General features: G+C 34.5%; 3 protein-coding genes across 3 annotated transcripts; all 3 read left to right on the top strand.

The window, feature by feature from the left end:
• Nucleotides 1–1,984: 1,984 nt before the first annotated feature.
• On the top strand, nucleotides 1,985–3,274 carry LOC111494868 (aspartic proteinase CDR1). The gene has a single exon (XM_023144857.1). The coding sequence runs from the start codon at nucleotides 1,985–1,987 to the stop codon at nucleotides 3,272–3,274; it is 1,290 nt and encodes a 429-aa protein (XP_023000625.1).
• An 866-nt stretch (nucleotides 3,275–4,140) lies between these two features.
• LOC111494382 (protein transport protein SEC23-like) lies at nucleotides 4,141–15,542 on the top strand. The gene is made up of 12 exons (XM_023144311.1): nucleotides 4,141–5,067; nucleotides 5,147–5,320; nucleotides 5,473–5,634; nucleotides 6,275–6,414; nucleotides 8,971–9,046; nucleotides 9,132–9,307; nucleotides 9,400–9,481; nucleotides 11,574–11,651; nucleotides 12,293–12,454; nucleotides 12,571–12,834; nucleotides 13,440–13,544; nucleotides 15,076–15,542. The coding sequence occupies exons 1-12, from the start codon at nucleotides 4,342–4,344 to the stop codon at nucleotides 15,214–15,216; spliced, it is 2,286 nt and encodes a 761-aa protein (XP_023000079.1). The 5' UTR covers nucleotides 4,141–4,341; the 3' UTR covers nucleotides 15,217–15,542.
• Nucleotides 15,543–18,436: 2,894 nt separating this feature from the next.
• On the top strand, nucleotides 18,437–19,675 carry LOC111494384 (AT-hook motif nuclear-localized protein 23-like). Its single transcript, XM_023144312.1, has 2 exons — nucleotides 18,437–19,041; nucleotides 19,213–19,675. Exons 1-2 carry the CDS (start codon nucleotides 18,526–18,528, stop codon nucleotides 19,468–19,470), a joined length of 774 nt encoding a protein of 257 aa, XP_023000080.1. The 5' UTR covers nucleotides 18,437–18,525; the 3' UTR covers nucleotides 19,471–19,675.
• Nucleotides 19,676–23,465: the final 3,790 nt, after the last annotated feature.

Genomic DNA, 23,465 nt, shown 5'->3' on the forward strand with positions numbered 1-23,465 from the left:
AAAAAAAAAAAAAAAAAAAAAAAATATATATATATATATATATATACATATATATTTATATATTTGTATATTATAATATAGAATTGAATTGGGGATTTGAAGAACAGGAATAGAGTCTTACTCAATTTCTACTTGATGATTACATTGAAATCCCTAATCCGACCTCAAATCAATATACACTCGATCAATCTTGTAGAACAGATTTTCATTGGTCTTGTTCGAAATACAGCTTGGCGGCCAAATGATCCATTATGTTCAATTTGAAATACGTTGTAATTGATAAATGGTTGATAATACTTCAAAAATATGCCTGGTTCATTAATCGCATCACAAACTCTTTGCGGGAAATATCGAGCATGGGAAGTTGCTTCAAAAATATAATTGAATTTTTAAAAAATTTATTAATAAAATTTTAAAAGTAGCATTAACCTTATTAAACTTTATAAAATAAAATTTTATTATCATCAATATATGGATGAAAACTATATATAAACACCTCATAGAAATTATCTCCCTTTTAATGTTAATTTAGAAATATCTCTCTTTTAATGTTAATTTAGAAAGTTCATAAATATTTTTTAAATACGGTACCAAACCGAACATTTTTGGAACTTCTTAAAAAAAAAAAAAAATTAAAATATTTTTGAAGTTTTTAAATTTTAAAAAAGTGGGTATTAATCAAACTTTTGAAAACTTAATGGTGTTTTTAAATAATTTTCAAAGTTAAATAGTATTTTTGAAATAAAATATTATGGTAAGTGTATTTTTAAATGATTTTTAAAAATGTTTCCGAGTTTTTTTTATTATTATTAATGTTTATGAATTTTGTAATAAATTTGTAGCTTTTTTTTTTAGTAATATCTCAAAATTCATTTAGTTTGGATTTAAAAACTTCAGAATTTAAATTCAAAATTTAAAAATGGAATGAAAAAAAATTAATGTGTTATTAAAGAATCAATAATTTATTTTCATACAAATTAAAAAAAAAAAAAAGTTAGATCGTTCAAATTAAGTTTTGTTAATTAACTATTAAAAAAACATTTTCAACCAAAGGAATTTTAATTTTGTTTAATAAATATATTATTTAAGAAAATAACTAATTTTTATAATTATTTCTTATTAATTATTTCCAACAAAAGTAAAGTAAATAAATTCTTTACCAAAAAGTAAGAGATACAGGTAAAAAAAGGTAAAATATATGAGGAGAAGTAGGAAGACAAGGGGAGCTCAGATGAAAAGTCAATTATTATTATTATTTTTTTTTAAATTGTTTTCTAAAATTAAAAAAAAAAAAAGTAAGAAAATCCAATTTACGTTTTATTGAACTTAAAAAAAAAAGTATTTTAATTATCATTATTATTAAAATTTTCGTATTATATTTAATTTATTACCATACTTAAAAGAATATTCATGCCGATATGCACTATTCGAATAGGAACCATTTTCTTAAAGATTCTGCATGGGTCTCCGAGATCCTTTCGATAATCTATGTCGTGTTGAAGGGATGTATATATGATCTGATTGATTGTGTAAAACCCACGGTAGCATCGAAATCGGGAAAGTATACAAAAAAAAAAAAGACAATTATTTTTATATTATGTTAGTATTAGTTAGTGATTTCGGCTCAATGAGTCGTTTCTTTCGTGATGAACGATTGACAACAGTCTTCCATTTTATGTACGTGGATCGAGAAAAAGGAGAGCTCGGGTGAAAGAGGGTTGTAACAAATCTTAGTAAAAGAAAAAAAAACGTTGAATTCCAAAATTAAAACAAATATGGTAACGTTCCAATAATTTTGCTAATATTAATTATCTACATTATTAACGTATCATTGTACCAAAACAAATCCATTAAAAAGGAAACAAAACGTTTTTTTTGTTAATATTAAAAATTAATTACAATAAAAAAACTAATTTCCTTTTCTAAAATCCCTTCACTATTTAAGTAAATCTCTCATTGCTTCACCAATCACTAATTATCATCAATGGCTCTAATTTTCTCTCTAATTTTCTTAATCTCCTCCACCGTCTTCGCCGCTGCCCGCGGTGAATATGGCTTCTCCGTTGAAATGATCCACCGTGACTCCCCCAAGTCTCCTATGTACAACCCATCGGAGACCCACTACCACCGTCTGGCTAACACCCTCCGCCGCTCCATCCTTCTTAACAAAGCGGTGGCGCTGTTAGACACGGCGGAGGCGCCAATGTTCAACGACAGAGGAGAATATCTCATGGAGGTATCACTTGGAACGCCGCCGTTTCCAATCCTAGCCATTGCTGATACAGGAAGCGACATCGTTTGGACGCAATGCCAACCATGCCCAAAATGCTACGAGCAAACCGCGCCGATGTTTGACCCGAGTAAATCGTCGACTTACAAGATAATCCCCTGTTCCTCGCCGAGTTGCGCGTTGGCTGGACAAGAACGTTCTTGCTCCGATCGGTCTGTGTGTCAGTACTCGATTAGTTACGGTGATGGGTCCCACAGCAACGGCGATTTTGCCGTTGATACCCTCACCATGGGGTCCACCTCTGGTCGCCCCGTGGCATTTCCTCGTACCGTGGTTGGTTGTGGCCACGACAGTGCTGGTACTTTTAGTACTAATGTTTCTGGGATTGTTGGACTTGGTCGAGGTCCGGCGTCGCTCGTCCCGCAGATGGGTGCCGCCTCCGACGGCAAATTTTCTTACTGTTTGACTCCGATCGGCGACTCAGCTGAGTCGAGCAAGCTGAATTTCGGCTCTAATGCTCAAGTAGCCGGCTCTGGAACTGTCTCGACTCCGATTAAAATCAGTGACCGTTTCAATTCCTTTTACTCTCTCAACATAGAAGCCATGAGCGTCGGGGGCAAAAGATTTCAATTTCCAGCGGCTTCCGCCTTGGGCGACGGAGCAAATGTCATTATCGACTCCGGCACTACCCTTACCATAGTCCCAACGGAGTTCTACTCCACCTTCGCGACGGCGATTTCCGACTCGATAAGCCTTGATCGAACAGAGGACCCGAATCAATTCTTGGATTTCTGTTTTAAGACCACGAATTTCGATTTTGAAGTGCCGTCCGTGACGGTGCACTTTGAAGGCGCCGATGTCCCCCTCCGTCGTGAAAATGTGTTCGTTATGGTGGCGGAGAATGTTGTTTGCTTGGCCTTCCGCGGCGGCGATGGGCAAAGTATTTCCATCTACGGCAACATTGCACAGAACAATTTCCTTGTTGGTTATGATGTTACGAGGAACTCTGTTTCCTTCAAGCCGGTGGATTGTTCCGCTATGTGATTCTGATTTGCCGTCTTGTTTTCAGTTTCTGTATTAGATCGATTTATGTTCTTCGTTCGTCATGAATCTTACCGAATATAATTATATTATTTTTCATTTTATTATGATAGTAAATATTGTCTGTTTTGATGGATTAGATATATTATAGTCTCACAGTATTAATGTTCTAAAGTCTCACCTGACAAGTCACCTATCTATCTGACAAATATGATTGGAGGGAGTAAATGATATTTTATGTGTCATAAAAACGATATATTATAAGAAAAAAATGGAAATGTACAATAATTTAAATTATAAGATATGCTATGAATTTTTATTTATTATTATTATTATATTTTTTTTTTGTCAGCTCTCAATTTTTATAAATAAAAGTTTTAAATTTTAAAAAATATCATAAATTTAAAATTAATTTTATCTTTTTCTCGTAAGCTAAATCGGGTGGAAGATGTTTCGTGGCTATGTCTAACCTACTTATATAGTGAAATAGTATGTTATATTATTAAAATTAGAGTTTTTAAAAATGATGTTAAATATTATATTATATTTTCTTGTTATAAAATATTATTGAATTTACCTTACATACACTTTTTTAATAAAAATTGTATCTATTATTATTTTTTAAATAATATGTATTAAAAAGTATATAAAAGGATGAAAAAAATTCTCCAATATAACCCTATCTCAAGAATTGTTTCTATTAAAAAAAAAAATAATAAATGGAAATTTTATGAAGGAGATGGAAAGTTTTATTGTTTATTTTTCACCCTACAAATTAAGAATTAAAATTGAGAAATGAAATGAAAAAATACTCAAATACCGGTAAATTTGTTAAAAAAGAAAAAGAAAAAAGAAAAAAAGAAGAGAAAAAAAAGTGGCAAAATCGATCCGCCAAATTCTGCCGGCTCTTAGACCGCAAGCAGCAGTGTCTTCACCGATTCCGATTCCGATTCATCATTCGTCGGAAAAATTTCGTTTCTCAGGTCCATCAAGCGCCATATTATCCTAACATCGAATTTGGAGCCGAATTCGAATTGAATCGATTCGACTGAGCATCCATCTTTGTAACAATGACGGAATTTCTTGATTTGGAATCCCAGGATGGCGTCCGGATGCCGTGGAATGTGGTGCCCGGGACGAAGCAAGAAGCTAGCAACTGCATAGTTCCAGTTTCCGCCATGTATACGCCGATCAAAGCCTTCCCGAACATGCCGATGCTACCTTACGCTCCTCTTCGATGTCGTACTTGTCGCGCTATTCTCAATCCGTTTTCTATTGTTGATTTCGCTGCGAAGATCTGGATCTGTCCGTTTTGCTTTCAGCGGAATCATTTCCCTCCTCATTACGCCTCTATTTCCGATGATAACCTTCCGGCGGAGCTATTCCCGCAGTATACTACTATTGAATACGAGTCTTCTGGAGAAACGGTGTCTTCGGTCCCTTCGGTGTTCATGTTTGTGTTGGATACTTGTATAATTGAAGAGGAGATTGCGTTTTTGAAATCTGCTTTGTCTCAGGCTGTTGATCTGCTTCCTGATAATTCTTTGGTTGGGCTCATTACATATGGTACTTTTGTTCACGTTCATGAATTGGGGTTTGGTCAGATTCCGAAGACGTTTGTGTTTAAGGGCTCCAAGGATGTGTCCAAGGACCAGCTTCTGGAGCAGATGAACTTCTTTCTCAAGAAGCCCAAGCCTCCCACTGGTGTCATTGCTGGCGCGAGAGATGGACTTTCAACTGAGAGCATTTCTCGCTTTCTGCTGCCTAAGTCCGAGTGCGAATTTGCTCTCAATTCCGTATGTATTATAAACTTTGAGATAAAATGACTGTGAGATGCTGTGAATTGAGAATTGAAAATGGTTTTCGAATTAATAGGTTTTGGAGGAGCTGCAGAAAGACCCTTGGGCAGTTCCAGCGGATCAGCGAGCCCCGAGGTGCACTGGCACTGCCCTGAGCATTGCCGCCAGCTTGCTTGGCGCTTGTGTTCCCGGTTCAGGAGCAAGAATCTTAGCATTTGTTGGTGGGCCATCGACTGAAGGACCGGGTGCCGTAAGGATATCTTTTTAATATCATGGCACCAATTGTCTTAACCTTTAAAATTAATTGTTCAATTTTGTGAATTCAGTTGGTTTATATATTTGAATGCATCTTGAATTAGGTTCTCTAATTATTCTTATTTCTTCCTCATTTTCACTTTGTAGATTGTGTCTAAAAATTTATCTGAACCAATTCGGTCTCACAAGGACCTGGATAAAGATTCTGCCCCTCATTTTCATAAAGCTGTGAAGTTCTATGAGGGACTCTCGAAGCAGCTTGTTCATCAAGGACATGTACTTGATCTATTCGCTTGTGCTCTTGACCAGGTAATTTGCACCATTTTTATGTCCGCTTTGTTCTTAATTTTTCAGGGCGCACTCTCAGTTGAATATCTTTATTTTATGGAATATTTTTGTGTTATGGTTACTTCGTATCCTTCCTTTTCCCCAAATGATATCTAGTTGACGTGGGATATCCTAAACAGTTGTGTGGCAATTTTGCTAATGCAATGGATGTTCACAGGGTGGGAACTTATAATTTTAGTGATGGTAACATGTCATATTAGAAGATACTGTTGATGTATTGAGAGCCCTTACAGAATAGTTTGTTTCTCAAATGTTCCACTTTTTGGAGGATTTATTTGGTTGTGAGGTTGAGCTTCCAATTGTCCAATCTTGAAAAATAAATGTTCCTTAAAGAAGCATTATGTTCTTTAGGATTTATTATTTCTGTTAGATGCTTGCATATATTTTATGGAAGACTAAGCAGTTAGATGAAAAAAGATTATCCCGTGGGAAAGGGAATATGGGAAATTTTCACATTGCAGCTTTAGAATCCTAATTCTTATCCTTGAACGATAATAATTTATTTTATTTCTAATTATAGTTTATAACAGACATTGATGTTCCATTGTTCATTTGCACGTGTTTTGAGATTACATAATTTTAATGTACATATGTTATATAGGTCGGTATTGCTGAAATTAAAGTTGCAGTTGAAAAGACTGGAGGGCTTGTTGTGCTTGCAGAAAGTTTTGGCCACCCAGTTTTTAAGGATTCACTTAAACGTGTTTTTTCGGGTGAATATGATCTTGGTTTAGCATCAAAGTAAGCTTTTCACTTAAATGTGTTTAGGCACATGTCCTCTTGATTTTAGTTTTTTGTACTTGCCCATTTGCATTAGTGTTACTCAGGACATATATCTTCTAATATGTAGAAAAAATTATAAGTTCAATCTTGTAATTGTATATGTTTATTTGCTGCCCCTTTCTTGGAATAGTAAAGATATCTGATTGTTTTTGTTTATGATTCATATCTATTTCAGACTGCCAATTTATAGATGTATTTGTGACATTTTAATCAGAACCTACATTTGTTGAGGGTTGAGGCCTAGGCTTGTGATTGATGTCCTGAACCAGTTGGTGTTAGCTGGTATGGTAAAGGTGTGGTTGAGGGTTTTAATGTGGGGACGGAGAGTCTGGATTGGTTACAACTTCATTTTGCAGATATCCTTTTTTTTTTATAGAAGGAAAGAACCATTACCAATCTAAATTGTTTTTTTTTTGTCCTTCTTTGAAACTCTCTGGTCTTCAAATAAATTGGCAATAGTGATTCCTCCAAGTTGACCTATTGGGCTTCTATGGTCAAGTGTGAGGTTAGTCAGCTTCCTTGGTCTTATCTAAGATTTTCTTTTGGGAGTAAAGTGAGAAGTGTGCCTTTTTGGAACCTGGTGGTGGAGAAAGTCCATCAACGACCATCTTCTTGAGGAAATGGCCTTCTTTTCCAAGGGAGGGAGACTTACTTTGGTTTATTCATTGCTGAGTATCCCTATCTACTTTCTTTCCTTGTTTAGAATTCACGTTTCTGTTTGTAAAAGCATTGACAGTTCATCGAGGATTTTCTTGTGGGACAGAGTGAATAAGGATGGTGGGTCCCACCTAATCAAGTGGGAAGCTGTTTTGAAGCTGATGGAGTTTGGTGCTTTAGGTATTGATAACTTGAGATTATGTAATGAGGTTTTTTTGGCAAAATGGTGGTGAAATTTCTTTTAAGTAATCAAATGCTTTGTGATGTAGGAATGTGGTGAGTAAGTATGGACCACATCCTTTTGAGTGGGTTTCAAGTTGTAGGTTCAAGGGTGTTCAAGAAAACACCTCTGGGCTGCTATAGTTTCAGACTCCCCTTTTTTCTCCTAGTTTGTTAAATGCTTGGTTGGGGTGGTTCAAAAACCTATTTTTGGGAGGATTCCTCGGTGGGTGACAAGCCCCTTTGTACTTTGCTTCCATAGTTTTATCACCAGTCAGATAAGAGGTTGCAATTGGTAGCCTTTTCTATGCATTCCTTTGATAAGTCATGTTGCTTTCCTTTGGTTTTCATTGCCCCCTCACTTATCAAGAGATATTGGAGGTTGTTACCCTTCTTACTGTCATTTTCGATCAGGTGATCTCTCATGAGAGAAGGGACTCCTGAATTTGGATCCCAGCACGACCGATGATTTCCCCTTTGGACTTTTTCCCCCATGGCCTTTGCTTCCTTCTCCCTCCCAGGGTGCTTCTATGCTATGGCCTCTTTGGAAGGTTAAGATTTCTAAGAAACTGAAGTCCTTTGCTTCATAATTGTTGAAACTAATGTTAAATATATAAATTCTAAATTAGGGAATTATCATTTTTTCTTTAATATATAATATGTGAAACCTAAAATTTAGGGGTTTTGATTAGATTAGTTTTTCCATATATTTATTTAGTTGTATCATAAGTTATAAAGAACGAATAAATATATCAGAAACCTGTTTTGCATGAGAACACTCAGGACCATCTAGGCAGACATTCTCCTTTTGTGTTGCACCTGCCATAGTGTGTTATTTTCAGCCAGCAAGAGGAGAACCTTTACTGTTTCCTATGAGTTTGCCAGTTTGACTTCTCTCTTTGGAGTTGGCATTTTAGTATGCTTGGTATTGTTTTGGCTTGTAGTAGAGTTTGTTGTTCTATGATTGATGAGGTGCTCTTTAATCCTCCTTTTGAGACAAGGGAAGAGTTCTGTTGTAGGCATGTTTTTTCACAATATTGAGAGAATAATATGAACTTTAGAGGGGCTGAAAAATCTTGGGAGGAGGTTGAGAGATGGTTAGGTTTAACACTTTTTTATGGATGTCTGTTAATTGAACTTATATAATTACTAGCTTGGTCTAATTTTTTTTAGATTGAAGTCTGTTCTTGTAGCTAGTGTTTGGACTCCTATCCTAGAACATTTTTCTATGCTTTGTACATTCTTTCATTTTCTACATGAAGCTCGGTCATTAAGCAGACATTTTAAATAGAACTAAGAATTATGTCTGATAAAATGCTCCATCTTTTATTGGGCAGAAAAATATGATTTGTAAGTTTGTAATGAGATACTTATTAGTTAATCATTTCCTGAGTTGCTTTTTTCATCAAAGCCCCGGGAGATGCCTTGTGGAGAAGGGACATGGAATTCATTGTATATGTAGTCTAGTCGGGGAGTTAAATTTTATTTTTTGGAAGACTTTGATTAACAATTAGGATTATTCAAGATTAATCAAAGCTTCCACATTTACTTTCATTCAAGTTATATTATTTAACAATGCTGGGTGTTTCTAGCTGTTAACTTCTTACTTTTTCTCTTCCTCTTTTACTATTGTTGCAGTGGTATATTTGAGATCAATTGCTCAAAGGATATCAAAGTTCAGGGTGTTATTGGTCCTTGTGCCTCTCTTGAAAAGGTACTGCCCAAGGAATAAAGAAAGCCTGCCTCTTCTTTTCAAATGTTTTGCATCTTTGAAGTTCATTTTGTGTGCTTTTGTGCAGAAAGGTCCGTTGTGCTCAGACACTGTCATTGGTCAAGGAAATACAAGTGCATGGAAAATGTGTGGCTTTGATAAAGCAACAACTTTGAGTCTCATATTTGAAATTGTTAAAAAAGAGACCTCAGATGCTACTGTTCAATCTGCCAGCAATCAGTTTTACTTTCAATTTTTGACGTAGTATGAAACATAAACTTTATCTTTCTAGCTATTTCATATGGTATGTTTAAGTGGATGGAATCCTTTCTTACTTTATTCAGATTTGTTTCCAGTTATCAAAACAGCAGTGGTCAAATGAGACTCCGTGTTACAACCCTTTCTAGGAGATGGGTTGCTGGACCTGGAAGCATACAGGTGAGTGTTTGCCTCCCTACTTGTAGATTGCCTGCTTTTACTAATATCTTTCTGGTTCCTCGTAAAGCTTAAGTAACCCATTGTAAAATTTGTAATCTCTATCCATAAAAATTTGATTTTGGAAGGAAGAATTAATTTAGATCATAAATTAAAATAAAACAAGGGAAAGCAACTATAAGAAATAATCGACCTTGTCATGATCTCACTGAATTTTTATTTTAGAAAGCAGAAAGCTGTTTTCCACATTAATGCCATTGAATTTTAAGGTCACATGCTTAACATGTACACTGTATTTTATTTCGATTAGGATGAAGGTACTGATGAGTAGGTTAATGGAGGAGTGTTTTGGAAGTTTTTAACTATCATATAGTTGCCCCTAGGATCATCAAGAATTTCAGCCTAACTCCTAACTTCAAAGATAACGCCAGAAACTTGGCTGGGACTGTGGGGTTCGTGTGGAAACATTTTCCAGAATTTGAACTGAAAGGAATTGAAGAGTGTATAACTTCGACAGAAACTTAGAAAGTGATTGAAGAGTGTTTTGTTTTCATGCCTGGCTTTCTCTTGGTATATTTTTTACAAGCATTTTGTAATTGTTTTCTATTCCATTACTGTAAATTGGATGGCCAAACCACTATATATAGCATGTGAGGGTGTTCTGTTTCCTTTTCTGTCCATTCCCAGTATGAAGATTGGACAACGATGGAATGCAGTGACCTTGAATTACATAAACTTGAATTTGGGGAAGGAGGATGAAGTTTAATTTCCCAATGGTTTTTATTTTTATTTATTTATTTTATATTTAACTTCTTTTATTAATTTTTAAAGATGGTTAATTTGCAATTACAAAGTTACTAATTCTGTAAATAATTATAGCTTTAATTACAAGAAGTTTTTAGTTGCTGAAGAAAACTGTGGACTACACATTCTCTTCATACACTGTACATTCCCATGGTAGAAAATTGTTAGTTTTAAGATGGTAATGTAGTGTTCTGGATAATCCCATGCAGGGTACATTTCCATCACTAATTTGTATAAAATATGTACTTTGTATTCTTTTATTCTCCTCAAAAGAGACTAAGAGACGACATATTGTCTACTTCTCTATCAAAGTGGAAATCCTGGAATAAAAGAAGGTACAGAAACAGTGTACGCATGTTTTTGGTTGGGAGAAGATGATAAAGGAAGATGGTCCAAGATTTTGGGGGTTGAGACAGACCAAATACAGAAATGACAACGAGCAATCTCACACCTAAACTGTGCCCGCCTAGGAAACTTTGGAAAGTCACCAATTAATGCCAGTTGTAGAACATTTCTTCCTATTAATGTTCAAATTGGATATAGACTAAGACAATTGGGGCTAATTCAGATTAGTGAAAGAATCCTCCCTCAAGGAAAAAGAATGATGTACATCCGCAAATTGCAAATGAATGGGATGAACCATGTCTCTTTCCTCTCCTTCAACTAAATCTCTTTCCATCCACCTTGAAATAAGTCCACTAATCACATCCATTGCCAAAATGAGAAGACAATTAGATAGAGGATCACCTTGCCCAAGCTTCCTACAAGCGAAAAATTTACCCTTGACTTGCCATTAATTTAGAAATGATAGTCGAGCATTGTCGACTTCCAACTTAAGCTCTCTATACAAACCAAAAACCTGTCCACTAGATCTTGTCTGAAAATTCTCCACCAGCATGATTGTTAGCCTTTTCACAATCAATTTTAGAAACAATACCTTTCTTCTTATGAGACTTCTAATCCTCGATAGCCTTGTTGGCAATAAGGACCTCATCAAGAAGCTACCTCTGGGGCATGCAAACAGTAAATATACAGGAAATGGTGTGGATCAAGGCCTTTCATATTCTATATACTAAAACCTTAGTGATAATTTTATAGGAGCTAGTAGGCCTAAAATCCTCGCTGTAGACCATTGACAGAACGCGAGAGTCTCTTTCAGACCTAGAGTCAATAATACCGGCCTTGTAACATTCTCATAAATTCCTTAAATATAAGTTAATCTTGTTGATCTCCCAATTGTGTAAGAAGACCATTGGTAGTTTAAAAGAAGAAATTTTCACTTTTGTTATAGGACTTGATTGCGGGGTTTGACCAAGAAGCTGCTGCTGCAGTCATGGCACGTCTAGTTTCCTTCAAGATGGAAAATGAGGTAATCATCTTTTAATGTTCTAGTTTTTAATTGGTAATCATCTTGTTCTATAGTTTTGGACTTGTATGGATAAATCTGGAATCGTAGTAATAATGACATTTTCTGAAATGTTTATGCAAAAATAATGTGTAGTAGATGTTTCATCCTTCAATTTATAATGCATTTTCATGGATTACAATACGTACTCTTAAGAATCAGTTCAGTGAAAAATGCAAAATTTGAATAAATGCCTTCTCAGGACTTGTTATTTTGTTATATCATCAGCTCTTTGTTAGGAGTTCGGGATTCATAATTCAGGCTATATCACTACGTACGAGTATGAACATTTTAACACCTGTAGTATAAGCAAACAATTTAAGTCGCAAAACAGTTGAATTGGAAAACATTGTCTGTCGGGGGAGTTCTCTGGGCATTATATCTGGTAACGGAGTTGAATATATAGGATGATAGAAATCGCTAAATGATTATATTAGTGCTGACCAAAATATATTTTTGAATATTGATTCAGGATGGTAAAAATATTTACTTGTATGTAACTTGTTAGCAAAGTTAGTCTTTTCCGTTCTATATTCTTGTTGTACTGCAACAGTTTGTTTTTTGCTATTATGTTTTAATATTGGAAAGTTGCAACTGGTATCCAGGCAGAGTTTGATCCTATAAGATGGTTGGATAAATCATTGATTCATCTTTGTTCCCGTTTTGGAGATTATCAGAAGGATACTCCATCTTCCTTCAGCTTATCTCCACGTTTTTCAATATTCCCTCAGTTTATCTTTCATTTGCGACGATCTCAGTTTGTGCAGGTATTTATTTATTTATATACTTGCAATGGTTTTCAATATCAATTTAGTTTAACATTATTATAACCAATATCAGAATACGTCAGTGACATTTTTCTAATTCAATGTGAACTTTGAAGGTTTTTAATAATAGTCCTGATGAGACTGCGTACTTCAGAATGATCCTGAACCGTGAGAATGTTGCTAATTCTGTAGTAATGATCCAACCGTCATTGATTTCTTACACATTTCATTCAGCCCCAGAACCAGTTCTTCTTGATGTAGCTGCCATTGCGGCTGACAGGATTCTCCTACTGGATGCATATTTCACTGTTGTTATCTTCCACGGGGCAACTATTGCTCAATGGAGGAAAGCTGGGTATCATAATCAGCCTGAACATCAGGTATTTCTTTTTCTCGCCGTCACTCTTAGAAGTACTGAATATATATTCAAATGGTACTGCAGCATTAGCGTGTACATTTTCATTTTGGAGTAAAAGTAATCATGAAAAGTTAATTTAGAAACGACATTAAATAATCGTTACATATGTTGATGACCTGATCTTTCGTTGAGACATCTATTTCTCTGCTCTTCTACTTTCTCAACCCACTTAATTCTTGGAATTTCCTTCTGGCCTGGCATTTCTGCAAGAGTTTTGAGAAGTAATTGAATCATTCAGGCGGTTGTTTCTCCGTGTTGAGATCATATTTCCTCAAAAGACTAGGTTATAGCATCTGCTCTAGATGATTATCCAGTAATTACGTATGTCATCAATGTCGATATGAGAAATCTCCTCTTCCATTTCTATTTCTGTTTACTTTTTCATATTTATTTTGGACTAGTATAGGGGACAATTTCAAACTGAAGTGGTTAGCAAGGTGATGGGGATTTCTTTCTGGTCCATTGAATTCTGTTTGTGTCTATGATGGTAGACCGAGGTGCTGATTTTTAACTAACTACAAATTGCTTATGCTTGCTACTTGAAAACAAATTTCACTGCTTTTACAGGCATTTGCCCAGTTGCTGCAAGCTCCTCGGGACGATGTAGATGCAACAATTAAGGAAAGATTTCCAGTACCACGTTTGGTGATCTGTGATCAGCATGGTTCGCAGGTTTGTCCATCTCTACTTTTCATCCACAGTTCAGTGAACCTGTATATGCCTTTCTTGTTTTACTTATTCTGCTTATTCAAACGCACTTCTTCATCTGGTCCGTTCACTTCCTTCTTGGCTTATGGTCTTGTTTGTGGTAATAACATACTGAGGGGGTTGCCATACAATGCATTAACTGTAACTAGTCATCCCATTTAGTAATCAAGAAAAAGTCGAGCATTGAAGTGCTTTAATTTTCACATATAAGCTCTCGTGTTTATGGAGAATGCTTTTGATAATATCCCATGCAGAGGCATTGAGAAGGAAAACCGAACTTGGAAAAGTATGAAACTCCACAAATAGAACAATTTAGGGAAGAGGCTCCAAGGTCAATCATCTTTTTTTTTTTTTTTTGATAGAAAACAAATATGTATACTCAAAAGTAGACAATACTACAGCCTAAGGGCAAGGGTAGATATTACCCCTCCCCCACAAAATGGGCAATGAAGAGCCTTCCAATTGTTAAGAATCGTTAGAAGGTTGTAATTACAAAAGAATTAGTATGATTTGGCACCACCAAAAGAGGCACTGTGTTGCATCAAAAGCCAAAAATACTTAAAAAGAGACGACTTTTCTTAAAATACCCGGTTGTTCCTTTCCCTCCAAATTCCTCAAAACAAGGCCCCAAGGCCAATCTAATTCAACCAATTACTCAAACCAACACACAAAAACCAACTTTCATTGGGGGAAAAAAAAGAGAAGAAAAATGAAAGGAAAGCTGAAGACTACACGAGCCACTAAACACAAGCTACAAAGTACAAGACTACAAAAAATAATGTTCCAATTTTAAAAACGAGAAGGATCTAAAGTTGAAATATTTGTATACTTTAGTCAATATGTAAACAGCAGGATGCTATCTCGAAATCTTAAATAGCTAGAGGAAATATATAAAAGTGCCCCTCAACTCTACTGATAATGTAGTAAAGTTATATTGTGGTCCTCAGTTTATTTCCCGTTTTCACCCACTGTCAAATATTGCTAGTCAAAATCTAACAATGATAACTCTTTTCACTGTACTCCAGAAGCTTGATTTTGTTGTGGGGATGTCATCAGAATGAACCTCAAGGAGTTTACCTTGTGTAGGAAGAAAACATGACTTTGTTTAGCTTAGTTTAATGGTTAATTTTAGTTTGTCATTTTGTTAATTAGTAGTTAGGATCTAATTGCATTTTTCATAATTTTTTATGGATAATAAACAGCAATATTTAGTTTGTAATATAGGAGTTTTTGAACTTTCCATCAAGGAAATTACGAGTGTTTTCTCTCTAGTGGGAGTTTGCCAGTCTTCTTGACATGAATTTCCCCCCTCATGGATTCGTTTCCATCTTAACAAAAATCGCTGCATAATTACCTCATACAAGTAACGACCCTCATTATTAACTCATAACAAGAATATCTGACAACAATTTCCAGTACTATTTTTCCTCTTCTAGTCGTCAAAAGAACCTCATCCACTGACCTGTTCATTACTTCCTTTTTGTTTTGGGCGCAGGCACGTTTTCTTCTGGCAAAGCTGAATCCTTCAGCCACCTATAACACTGAGTCTCCCCTTCCCGGCGGAGATATCATCTTCACCGACGATGTCAGCTTCGAAGTCTTCTTAGATCATCTGCAGAGGTTAACCGTCCAATAAAAAAAGCACAGGTTGGGATTTCTGCAGTTTTGTAACATTGCCTTCTAGTTTGTATAGTAATTTTTCCATTTCCATTGAGCCTAATTCGTTAGCTCGTCGCTCTTTTACATGGAAAAACTTAGATGTTTTCATCCTTTGATGCTTTTAAATTTATGAACCTTAGGAGGGTACTTTTAGGTTAGTGTTCTGAACGAATTTTCTCTCTTTTTATAATTCAATGCATGGTGTTATTATCCTGCAATCATAGGGAAGGTGTCCTGAGTTTGTAATTTTTGTTGAATAGGAAATTTTATGAATAAGATAGACTTCGCTGTCACAATCATATATTTTGATTTTCGAAGTGATTATTCTCCATTTTATTGCTTATTGCTCATTCAAATAGTCAATTTGAGCATAGGACATTCAAATAGTCAACTTGAGCATATGACAGGAGACATTAATAGCCTTTCTCTAAAGCTTCGAACTTCTGAATATTACTTTGTGTAGAAGAATAAAAAAAATTCATCTAAATGAGATTTCTTTTTCAACCAGTCTTCAGGGAATCAAGTCCCATATATATTTTTCGTCCCAACTTTATGGTTTCAATAGACTTTTGGTGAGGTTTCTCTTTGCCAATCGAACATCACTGGTGCGGAATCTAAGCTTGTTCGATCACACACACTGTCTGCGCATGTATGTTCAATCGTATGCGACACAACCGATTCTTGCTTGAATAGTTACATGGATTAGAAATTCATTGATTTGATCTCTACATCAATTTCTTCATTACCTGAAAGGTCCAGAAGCCAACCATGAATTAGAATCGGGATGGCAATGCTCGGTTGGGTTGGGCCTTCATTTTGGATGCCATATTGGGCCTTCATTTTGGATGCCATATTGGGCCATATGGATAGGTTTCTGAAGCCCAATCCAGTGAACATGTCCGGTTTTTTGCTTCTAGAAATTAAGTTCAGGAATACTATCACACGGACCTAGATTTTTACTTTTCACCTGGTTTCAATTTATGTTGGTTTAAAATAAAAAATAAATAAAAAAAAAAGGAAAAAAGCTTTATCAAATTTTGAAAACTAATAATTTTTTAAAAATAAATGTGGAGATGGGGTGAATAATAATAAGTGTTTTATCTATCAACGGACACAATATGACCATTCCTTTGTCCTAATTTTTAGTTACATTTCGAACTTCAATCATATATATTTTCATATAATAATAAGATATTAAAGTTAGATGATACGAATTTTTATAATAAGAAAATGAGATATTAAAGAAAAAAAAAGTTAAAAAAATATTTTTAGTTTAAAAAATATCTCTCAAATTTTAAGAATAACATTTCCATCACAGTTTCGTCTATATATATAATTGTTTTTTAACCTTCTAAAATATTTAAGTATTTTTTAAAAAGTGTAAAAAGTGTTATGAGAGTCCTAAGATAATCTTTTTTTATTATTAATTTACCCATTTAGGAAAATGGCTCTGAATTATTTTATATTTTTAATTTTTTAATGGGTGGAAGAAATTCTATTTTATTTTGTGTTGTTTATTTAATCGATGTTTAATTATTAATTTGATATAATAAACAACAATAAATTTACACTACAACAGTGGATTTAGTTTAATTAATAAATCGGCAAAGGAAATATAAAATAATTATCTTAAAGTGTCATGTGATCCTAATTAATATTAAAAAAAAATTGGTCAATAAACTTTGTAATAAAAATGAGAACTTTAAGCCCAAATGTGTCTAAATTGCCCCACAACTCATTAATAACAATTATATTTCAATTATTATTTTCATACAAAACTTATAAATTATTTATATTAAATAAAAATTGAAAATTATTTAAAATGTTTTTTTTAATATATTTAAAAAATGTCAACTCATAGAAAGTAATATTTGTAAATGTCATATTACACTTCTTTATTCAACTTTATTGACCTTATTTGATTGTCCTTGATTTGAAAACATTAATACTTTGAACGGAAGTGCCGTTAGGTTGGATCAACAAAACCGAAAAACATCTAATCCAACCCAACTTTTATGATTTGGATTGAGTAGTTCGAATTGAGGGAGTTGTCGGGTCATATGAACATGCCTAAATAAATTAATTTTTTTCCTTACAATTTACCAACGATAAATATGGAGCACGAAGATTTGAACCTTAAAGAAGTTTAAGCCACCGACGAATATATAATTAAAATTAATTGAGACTTTGGTTCATTTGTTGTTTCTTTTTCATATGCTTCAAGAGTAGTTGACTTAATTATTTAATCAAACTATACAACTCACTAATTAAAATTAAAATAATAATTAAAACCCTAATTATTAAATTGAAAATTAAACCACTCCCAACCAAAGCCAAATAACAAGTGTTGTTTTGTCATTTGTGTGCTTAAATTTAGAGTTCTTTCTCGATTGAAAGGGTTGTTTTTGTGGGAATAAGAACGACTTCGCTGGTTGCTAGAGGAAGCAGTGTGGCTTCCATGGGTGCTACCACGATTAGTGGCTATGAATATTATAGGAGTGGAGTCAGAAAACTCAAGTGAGCGCTAAAACAACTCAAAACTTTACTAAATATGCAAAACAGGGGAGCTTCAAATTGGGAGAGGCAAACGATTTGGAAGGAGAATAAGTACCGAATGAACTATACATAAAGAACGAGGACATCTCTAAGATAGAAAGTAATCAGTTGGATGGTTACAGAAATTCCACTGAGTCGTTCAAATTCTGAAAACCACCCACGACCATTTTTTTTTTTTCAATTCTCGACTATAACGATGTTAAGATTATCAAGAAAAATCTCAATTACGACATAGTCTACCATAACATTAATGCGAACAAATAATTTAAAATAATCAATTCCACTTACAAAAGCACAATGCTTCTTTTCCCAAAAGAATATATATTTATATAATAATGTTGCCCTATGCTTGTAATTATATTAAGATAAGGCTTGAAATGTATATAATATGCCCACTTGTGACATCTAATAATAAAATATATATAACTCACAATTATATTTTAGTAATTTTGTATACTTAAAAACTTTATATTATAATAATTTATGCTTTTTTCATAATGCTTTCTCTTTCCTCTATGCCTTCTATTTTTCTATTTGTTCTAGGGTTTCAACATGGGACTGAAGTGCTCCTCTGTTCTTTCACACAGACCCATATAGTTTATAATAATTAATTCCTTTCCCAAAAAGAATTACATTGTTGGCCCTTTTATTATTTTAAATTATTTTTTCACCCCTGGTTTTTTTCCTGTTCATCTTTGAGTGTTTAAGTTTCTCTCAGTATCTTCTGTTTATGGCTACTTTAAACTTAGGCTCCGCTTCTCACTTTGTTGATCAGCTTCAGCAACAACGCCCTGATCTCCACTTACAAACGCCGCCAAATTCCGACCATGTTACTAATCTCAACCACTACAACGGCGGTGGCTCTGGTGGCAGCAGTGGCGGTGATGTCATGGTTCGTAGACCTAGGGGTCGCCCGGCCGGGTCGAAGAACAAGCTGAAACCACCTGTAATCATCACGCGCGAGAGTGCTAATACACTTCGAGCTCATATCTTGGAGGTTGGTAGCGGCTGCGATGTGTTTGAGGCGATAGCCACCTATGCTCGACGGCGACAACGGGGGATCTGCGTGTTGAGTGGAAGTGGGATCGTGAATAATGTTAGCTTGCGTCAACCGACGGCAACTGGGTCGGTATTGACGCTTCAAGGGAGGTTTGAGATTTTATCGCTATCGGGATCGTTTCTTCCACCACCCGCTCCACCGGGTGCTACTAGTCTCACGATCTTTTTAGCTGGAGGACAAGGACAGGTAAATTAAATCACCACACAACTCAAAAGCTTGAACTAATTTTTATTTATTTTTTTTGTTTTTTTGTCAATGGAATTATAATTGAAGGGATGGTAGGTGGGATTCAAAATTTAGATCTAATACCCCTCTCGATTAGGGTAAATCTAATCTTTTAAACCTATTCTTAACAAGGTCGTCGGAGGGAATGTTGTGGGAGCTTTGATGGCTTCGGGGCCGGTCATCATCATAGCGTCATCATTTAGTAACGTAGCGTATGAGAGGTTGCCATTGGAGGAAGAAGAGTTGTCGATGCAAGTAGGTGGTGGAGATGGGGACGGAGGTGACGGTGGCGACGATGGTCACAACAACCCTTTTCCCGACGCATCTTCGGGTTTGCCCTTTCTTAATCTTCCTATGAACATGCCCAATCAAAATCAATTTTTCGGTTGAAGAATTGATAGCAAATTCATGAGCTTCAATAATTTTTACTCCCAAATCTTTTTTTCGTCCGTTTTAGTCTCTGTCTGTGTTTGTGTCTCGCGTTATGAAACTTGTTGATCATTCTTCAAGTGTATCTATCTTTGTTGTGTAAGATAAGATTAATGAAATTGATTTGAATTTTATTGAGTTAATTGGAATCTCGTTAGAGATCTAATCGAGTTAAATTACGATAAATAATTTTAGAATTTAGTCCCTGTTCGATGCATAAGTATGGTCAATGTAAGTTTCTCAGGCTTGTCGAATTGAGGTCGGGAGAAGATTTTAGACCTACTGGCTAAAAACTTGGAAGCTCAGTCAACCTTGTATTGAAGTTTTCGGTTTAATCATTTCCATCGAGTGTGATTCTTGATTACATTTTGAAATAACTTACATACACACATACATAACAAATCAACACGAACCATAGAAAATTAGGTATAAACGTCATCGGAAACAAAAAGAGATGATATAACATTTGAGTTTCTAAAAAATATGTGTAATCTATGTTTAAAATATGAACGTCGGCAGAAATATCAAGGTTTCAATTTCATAAAAATTAGAGATATCTAGTTAACGTGCAGAACCGAGACTCTATAGAAATCGACCCAAACAGGGGGGAGAAACCCCCTTTTCCACCGTCAATGAGAGAGGAAGAGATTATTCCCCATTACCTAAGTGGGGACAAATAAAAAAATTTAACACGGAACTCGATCTCTACAAATTCCTACCTCCATTCCCGTAAACTTTTATTCTTTTTTACTCTTAAACGTGTCTAAGTAATATCGATATTTTTCACTCAAAATTTACAATTTCATCCAATTAGATCATAGATGTGATACCCGAGTAAAAGACGGGTACATAAATGAACCGAAACTATATATGAGTGAGAGAGATCTTGAGAATAGTATAACTAAGAAAGTCTGATAAGAATTGAAAGTTATTATCTATACCAACAAGATGCACCTTACGTTACCGTTACCGTTACTGTTACCTTTCTTTTGGTGCAATTTTTACCGTCTTATTCCATTTTTACTAATTCACCCATTAATTTTAATAAACCCTAAACCATATAGAGGTTTTATAATTTATTAATAGTATATAAGATTCTTTTTATTATTATTTTAATAAATATTATCTGTGGGTATAAATTAATTAAAATTATAAAATTTAGAGTGAATTTAATAAGAAATTTGATAATTATCTGTAAAATTATGTATGGGTTATGTAATATTTAATGAAATATTTAAAACTATAGAATCTTAATGATTTATTAATTCAATGATTAGAAGAAGAGTTAAATATTTTGCCAATTAATTAGTATGTGCTTCCCACGTGATTACCATAATTGTCGGCTTTCGGCTTTCGGCTTTCGGCTTTAGCTGCTTTCGACTTTCGGCTTTTAACTCAAAGTTTTTTTTTTTACTCTTTTTATGGCATTATGGATTCTTAACCTAAACACGAAGTAAATTATGTTGAGAAATTTTAAATAATTGGAATACAACACGTTCGGGATTCAGATCGAGCTTTGAAATTCATATTCGATGCTCGATCTTTTGCAGTATGGTCGGGTTACCTACTTGTCTTGAATTGTTTTTAGGAGTAAAATTTATATCTACAATTACCGTGAGTCATTTTAGTATATTTTGTCTTCACTCACATATTTGAACGAACGGAGATAGAATCAGACTGTTTCCCGAAATGTTTTTCTTAATATTGCTCAATGTCCTCGCTGTTCATGAAAATTGAGAAACAAATGAATAATCATCCAATTCCACTCGAGAATCCTATCGGATCCATTCATTCTTTTTTCTTTGACGGATGGTAAGAACTAGATATGGGTTCGAATTCTATTGAGAGGTTCACTAGAGATTGAAATGAATTAAAAGATTCTCGGGGTGGATAGCCACAATCGAGATTATGATTAAGATTCTTAGTTTTAATGGAAGACACGACTCCTATCAGCTAATATATCGTAAGTGAAATTGTCGCTTTCAATGGAAGACATAGCTCGTGTTCACTTATTATGAGTGGAATTGTCACTCTTAAGGGAAGGGATCTAAACAATCATACTAATGTTAGTTAAATTTAACATACTTTTTCATATATGGTAAAAAACGATTTAGAGGAATAGAATCATTAATACTTAGGTAAGTTTGAAACGCCGAATTTGGCTAAAAAATAGAGTTATTGTGAGCGAGTGAAACAAACGTTTGATATAGCATGCCGTAAATGCTTTAAACTCTTAGTTTCCGACTCGAGTAGCATTAGGCACGTGTATTCCGAGCCTCCTCGTAAGTAGTACTCCATTTGAGGGAAAACTAAGGTTACAAGTATGAGTAGACAAATAATTAGAACTACGTGCCCCTCGAGGATCTCAAGAAAGATGAGAAAAAAATGGGTTTTTGATCCATTCTAAAAATAATATTCTTAAACAAAAATGCTTAGCTTTAACATTTTACAACCGTCCCACAATTACTAAAATGATTTGAAATGATGCGAAGATAATCAAGACGTTTATCTCGATTAAGTTTTAAGAAAAAAACGACAATTGACATTTTAATAGTTTTTCTATTTCGTCGCTGTGTTCAATATACTCATGGCTGACCTTCCCTCCACGCACTCATAGAATTTTGAACTCGTCTTGAACGACAATGATTCAATGTGCTTCAAGAGAGCCACGACATCGTTGTACTTCACCGACGACTAAGAGGCGGAGCAAGATTCCTTCCCTTGCCAAGAAAGTATGAGCCTTTTAAGCGTATAATTTGGAGTGATATCAAAGGTGACGCCATCTTGTTTGAAAATTTTTGAAACTTTAGAAATATGTTTGAAACAATCGGTAAATTTTGTTATTTTGTTATGTTTATTTGTCATCATACATGAGACAAGTCTTCCAACCAAATCAATAGTGCAGCCACTTAACGAGTATTTCTTAAATACTCAAGCTATGTGTCACTCTTACATTTCAGATAAAAGCAAGACACTCGTGTACGGATAACAACGACATCACATTCGAGACCATATTATTAATAATAAGGTAGCTACATTTTCATTTTTCTTATTAGTCTTAGGTTTGTTTCTTAAACGCTATTGTTTTGATTCACACACTAATAATTTTACTTGATGTGGATTTGCACCCCCTCACCTACTCCCGACTCATGGTTTTCTCGGTTAGCCCGTTTCTTTCTGATACCAGAGGAGACGAGAACATTAAATAATTCTCCCTTATAGGTAAGTTATTGAATATATTCTAACATTTATTACACTTTCAAAACTTTGATATAATAAAATATTTAAATATAGAGAAATGCTGAATTAAATTAATAAAACAATAACAAACCCCAAATTTGGCAATGAATTAGTCAACATCCAAACCAAAATTAAGGCAACACCTACCAAAGAATAATAACAATAATAAATAAACAGTTCAGCAGCTAATTGTAGTTCAAAAAAAAAAAAAAAAAAAAAAAAACAATTATCATACCCTTGAGAAAAACAAAACGTGTTGGAATTCAACATGTCTTGTTCGAATTTATTTAGTTTCTAAAATAATTTTCACAAACCCTTAACATAGAACATAGATTGTTTGAAGGTGGTTTCAAGTAAGCATAATTAATATTGGGTTACTACTATGTTTGTTCGGTATAGACATTAACTATGTTGCTCAGGTGCTTATGCCCACGTATGGAAGTCTAGCATCTCGAAATTTGGTAGTAATACATTTTCGGAGGACCATCATGACGATGCCTCATCGAAGACGACATGTGGAGATATAACTTTTGTAGTCGGATTAATGCACCTCAACCTCTATGGTCATGACCATTTGGATGCACCAACTAGCATAGCTGCGTACGAAACACTCCTATTAGAAGCAAAAAAAAATGTAGAAGGCCCATGACCGGTTAAGAAAGAGTGATGCATGCTTGCATCACTCTAGCAATAAGATATTCAAGAGTACCCCCACT

This window comes from Cucurbita maxima, unplaced genomic scaffold (genome assembly GCF_002738345.1).
Source record: "Cucurbita maxima cultivar Rimu unplaced genomic scaffold, Cmax_1.0 Cma_Scf00020, whole genome shotgun sequence".
Taxonomy (NCBI): Eukaryota; Viridiplantae; Streptophyta; class Magnoliopsida; order Cucurbitales; family Cucurbitaceae; genus Cucurbita; species Cucurbita maxima.